General features: G+C 40.9%; 1 protein-coding gene across 1 annotated transcript; it reads right to left on the reverse strand.

Moving 5' to 3' along the window:
• Positions 1-3,916: 3,916 nt before the first annotated feature.
• On the reverse strand, positions 3,917-4,560 carry LOC103695917 (translocator protein homolog). The gene has a single exon (XM_008777364.4). It carries the CDS (start codon positions 4,525-4,527, stop codon positions 3,976-3,978), a length of 552 nt encoding a protein of 183 aa, XP_008775586.2. The 5' UTR covers positions 4,528-4,560; the 3' UTR covers positions 3,917-3,975.
• Positions 4,561-5,112: the final 552 nt, after the last annotated feature.

Consider the following 5,112-nt stretch of genomic DNA (forward strand, 5'->3'; position numbering starts at 1 on the left):
TTGAAAAAATTGAGTTTCTCAGCCCACTCCCGGCCTATTAGAAAGCAAGAACATTTGTCATTGTGCAGTACTGAGGACTAGCAGCAGAGAGGCGCTGTTAAAGCATTGCAGTTCCACTGTATTGTTTGCATTGCTTTGAGCTGATATAGGCAGAGGTCTAACCATTGCTTTTTAACACTTGCCTTCTAGGCTATAGTTGCAAGAAACTTTGTCAAATTACTGTGGATATTCCATGTGATAATTAGCAAACAAGTTGTTCACAGGGCAAGAAGTCATGTTTATTTCATTGCCTATGTAAACTGTTATGCTGCAGCTTAAGTTTTGTTATTTTGAATGCAGAATGGGATCCGTGGGGTGTTCCAGATGATTACGAATGTGAAGTCATTGAGGACGATACTCCAATTCCGAAACATGTTCCTCAACACCGACTTGCTCCACTTCCAGAAGAGTTCTACAAGACGCTGGAGGCGGTAATGTCGAAACCTGCTCCAAAGGATGAACCTTCCACTCAATCGAAGGCTTAAAATTATGATGTTGTTTGGCTTGAACAAATTTTCATATTTGGAGCTATTGTCATGCCTCTTGGTTGCTGGCTTGCTGCTGTGGCTTTTATGTCAATGTTTGTCATGGATAAACTGGCTTCCTCTTATGAGAAAAATAATGATAAGAAATACCTGCTGCTGATGTATCTTTAACTGATGAACCTTCATTGCCTTAAATTTTTATTGCCATGGGTTGAAAATTTATGCATGACTTTGGTAGATGTGGTAGTTATGATTTTGCTTATTCTGTGAAATGAAAATTTTGTTTTGATGGTCTCAAGTGCTGTAAATCCCGAGAAAGCCTATAAAGAAAAAAATACGGGCATATAAGATCGAGTAAAGTTCACTAGTTTCCTCAGAGTTACCACCCAAAAGAAACTAATTTCTAATTGCTCTCTGTACACGGATTAAAGAGGTCCATGATGCTTGTGCCGACGCTTTATAAAGAAGTCCCTGATGCTTGTGCCGACGCTTCGAAAGCGTCGGCAATTGAGCAATTTCCGACGCTTTAAAGCGTCGGGGAAAACTTAATCTGGGACAACGCTCGGAGAAAATCAGGAATTGCCGACGCACATAAGCGTCGGTAAATCAGGATGGCCGACGCAAAAAAGCGTCGGTAAAAAAGGAAGTGGCACCACCGGCAATTGAGGAATTTACGACGCTTAAAAGCGTCGGGGAAACCGACATCGCCGACGCTATATAAGCGTCGGTAAAGCGATGTTTTTGCCGACGCTTTACTCAAGCGTCGGCAAAAACTTTTCCCACTCTGGTATATCCGACGCTTTGCCAACGCTTGGCTTTGCGTCGGGGGTATTTTAGCCGACGCTAATTAGCGTCGGCAAAGCTCCAAAAATACGTCGGGAAAGGTCCTTTTTCCTGTAGTGGATGCTTACTGTGGAAAATAATGACAGAATGAGACAGTAAATTCTGAAAATTCCCTAAGATACAGTGAAAGAGAATTCGCAAGAAGAATTTGTTCCTGTGATTTTTCTTTCTTTCTTTTTTTTGCTGCTTTATATGACTTTTTATTTGCATGCAAAATACTATTTCTGCCAATGCCTTGTTGATTTCCCCACTCTTTCTTTCTGTATACTTGCTTCCCTTCAATTCTTATCTCCTTGCTGCTTTGGTGCCTGCTGCTCATTGTGTCAATGTTTGTTTCATATGCTTTGGTCTTCAATTGGATGTTGCTGATGATTACTGCAAAATGCTTCATGTTCTACTTTCTATGGATATTTCCAACATACTGATTTGGTACAACTGTGGTTGCTCTTATTTCTCAAACTCCAAAGTTACCCATGAATCTCTTCTTGAGATCTTACCACCGAACTGACCTTCTGCGCTCTTCGAAACCTTTTCTGATTCGGCAGAATGGTAGTTTTCAATCTCATTTGAGTAGGTGAGAAGTATCGAGCTTTCATCCGATTTCTTCAGCTCAGGGATCCTTGGGACCACCATCAAACCGAGTCCATAGGGAAGACATATACTTCAGTCATGCCCTAAATGGCGAGTAATTTTTTTAAATTATAGTGCTGCTTTAAGATGTCATGGTGGATGTGGGCCTATTTGTGTGTGAACATGGATCCTTCTGCAGGTTCTTCATGCTTAACTTGACAGAACTGCAATAGCAGTTCTAAGCTTTATATATTTTCCTTTTATCTCATGAAATCTCACCACATCATCATAATCTTGTAGAGGGGCATAATATGATCACAGCTAAATGCTTCAGAAGAGAGGATGATGAAGCTGCATATTAATCTGGCACAGTTCAGAGTTACACTGGGCAACAAGAGGAATAATTTGGAATAAGCGTGGCATTAGTTGTGTTCTACCACCAAATTATCTTCTTTTTTTTTGCTAGGAACCAATTTATCTTTTATAAAAGTGGCTGATGAAACAATGTTGTCCTCATCATTTGGGTCCACTATTTGGTTGATGCAAAGTCTTATAACCCAGATCTTGCTTTTCTGAGCTTTCTATTGGGAGGTCTATTTTAAGAGATATTGGCCGTATGAAACTATCTCAACCAAAATAATATTTTGCAGCGGTAGTATTGGTAATGCGTACCTCCTGCCATAATTGTTTAAGTATTTTGATTAGAGTTTATCCAAAAAAACTTGAAGGTGAAGGAGTGTTCTAACCTATGCCTCCGCAAAAGCCATAAAACCAATGGATATCACAAGCTTAAAAAAAAAAAAAAAAACTAGGCTAGAGACCCTTATCAGATAACCAAAACATCGTTCGCTAGTTTCTTTTCATCAAGAAAACTATCTTAAACGTAACTATATTTAGTGGATAGTTGCCTACCATCCAAAGTCATTCAACAACTAAACCTTATAGACCACATAGAAACGTGCCCAACATTTGTCAAATCATGTAAGTACTTAATTTGTGGGCACAATTGAGAAAACAGAAAAGAAGGATCAACTTGAGAGATCAAAGATGATCTCTTCCTTCAAAGAAAAGAATTAAAGATGGGAATTCAGATAACAAATAGAAGGAAAGGAGGTACAGAAATCACTACAACTTGGGTTCATGCAAGTCAGGCTTTTGGGCTGAAGGCAATGCTGGTTTTACTACATTACACCCACTCTATTCATCTATTATGCTCTTGAATTTCTACTATCATGTAGCAGTTTCGCAGAAGTGATTAAAACATAGAAATAGGTTACACAAAGATATAATAATTTCTTGCTCATCCCAATAAGAACTTGCATATAATAATTATCCGAAGATGCTAATTTTTAATCTTTGGCATCATATTTAAATATGTAAGCATCAAAATAACAACTTACGAGGCTCGTCATCTTGTTATTTATCTATAGTTCTTGCTATCTACTTTCACTAAATATCAGGATAATCTTTGCTAATTGTACATAAAAGGACTTCCTCGGCCAGTGAAGTGCCTGTTAGGTTATTTTGCACTATAGTCCAAAACATTATGATAATTAAAGTGCCGGCGTATCGAGCTCCCTTTCTCAGAACAAAAAAAAAGAAAAAAATTTGGCGTCACTCCCTTCCTTTACCCTCCCTTTCTTTTTTATTAAAAAAAATCTGGTCTTAGAGAATTATCTCCAATTCCATCTATCTCCTTCAAATTTGGACATAGTTATAATGGCCAAACCACGTTTTTACTTTTTGTAAAATTTAACTTTAAATTTACATGCATCCAATTTTGTCGAGGTGCATACCCACCATCATTAAAGCATGAGTCTAAATTTTGGATCAGCATGTCATAAAATGACCGTTTGAATAAATTAAGAGTGAATAACTACACTCGAGGCAATTTCTTGTGCACATTATAAGTTCGCTAATTACAATTAATGAAGGAAATGTAGCAGACATAGAATTAACACCAACATAAAATACATTTTAATCAGCTAAGAAAACTTTGTATAGGAGATTCAAAAAAAAGTGTACACAAAGGCAAACTTTATATAAGCTTATAATTGAACATTGCAAGGAAGGAGACCCAAGCAAGACATGGCTTGACGAGATTGCCAGCAATCGGATTCACCCGGTGGAAGCTCTGAGAGCAAGCAAAGAGAGTGGCGAAGAGGGTGATGCAGACCGCCAGGCCCATCCTAGTGGCGCCGAGCCGAAAAACAAGAGGGCCCCAGAAGAGGCCCAATAAGAGCTGAGCCACGAAGAGGGGCAGGGTGGTGGGCTGGCGGTGGAAGCCACCTTCAGCCCAAACAAGCCAGGCTGAGAGGCCCATGAGGCATGAGGTGGAGATGGAGGCAAGATGGAAGGCCCACATTGGCAGGTGCCAGAAGGGCTTCGAGACGGTGGAGGCAGCGGTGCCGGAGATGTAGGTGGTGAGGGCCGTGAGGATGAAAGGGACGGCGATGGCGATGGCGAGTGAGCGGAGGCCTCGCTTGGCCATGGCCAGCTTCTTGGCCTTTTTATTCTTCATAGTGGTGGTGTTGGTGGTGGTAGTGGTGCGTTCATCTTTGGGCCGGTGTTTCAAGCTTTGGGAGGCCATGGGAGAGAAGGAAGGGAGGGAGGGGAGGTGGTGAAAAAGGAGAGAAGGGGAGAAGTGGAGGAAAAGGTCATCGAGGCCATGTTATAAAGGAGCTAGTGTTACTCTGGGGATGACACATGTAAGAACAAGGGGCAATATGGGTTCGGAGAGGCGTAGCACGTGTAGGAGTGGGTTGCCAGCGATGCATGGATGGATTTGGTCCAAGTCGGGTGTCTAGATTGTATAAATTAATGGGACAATCTTATCGAGTTCAAATTCTCTTCGGTATAATTTTTGCACTAAAAAAATTTATATTCTCATAGGTAGCCACCATATCTAGAGTATGATAAGGCACCGTTAGTGTGATGCATGGTACATTGTGGCTGTAAGGACCCGTGCGGGCGTGTGTTTAGTCCCACATCGGTTATTCGCTGGGTAGATCTTGGATATTTATACAGGATCAAGGAACCCAAATAATAACTTTCGGCTAGCCATTTTGGGTGAGGTTCTGGGTTGTTACAAATGGTATCAGAGCGGATCCAGCCCATAACCTATATGAACTAGGAGACACTGCAGCACAGATCCATTGGGGCTGACCACGGGCCA

The sequence above is a fragment of the Phoenix dactylifera genome, chromosome 3, assembly GCF_009389715.1.
Source record: "Phoenix dactylifera cultivar Barhee BC4 chromosome 3, palm_55x_up_171113_PBpolish2nd_filt_p, whole genome shotgun sequence".
NCBI classification, from domain to species: domain Eukaryota; kingdom Viridiplantae; phylum Streptophyta; class Magnoliopsida; order Arecales; family Arecaceae; genus Phoenix; species Phoenix dactylifera.

Coding starts and splice junctions, on each gene's coding strand:
- LOC103695917 (XM_008777364.4), bottom strand. CDS start 4,527: ATGGCCTCCCAAAGCTTGAAACACCGGCCCAAAGATGAACGCACCACT.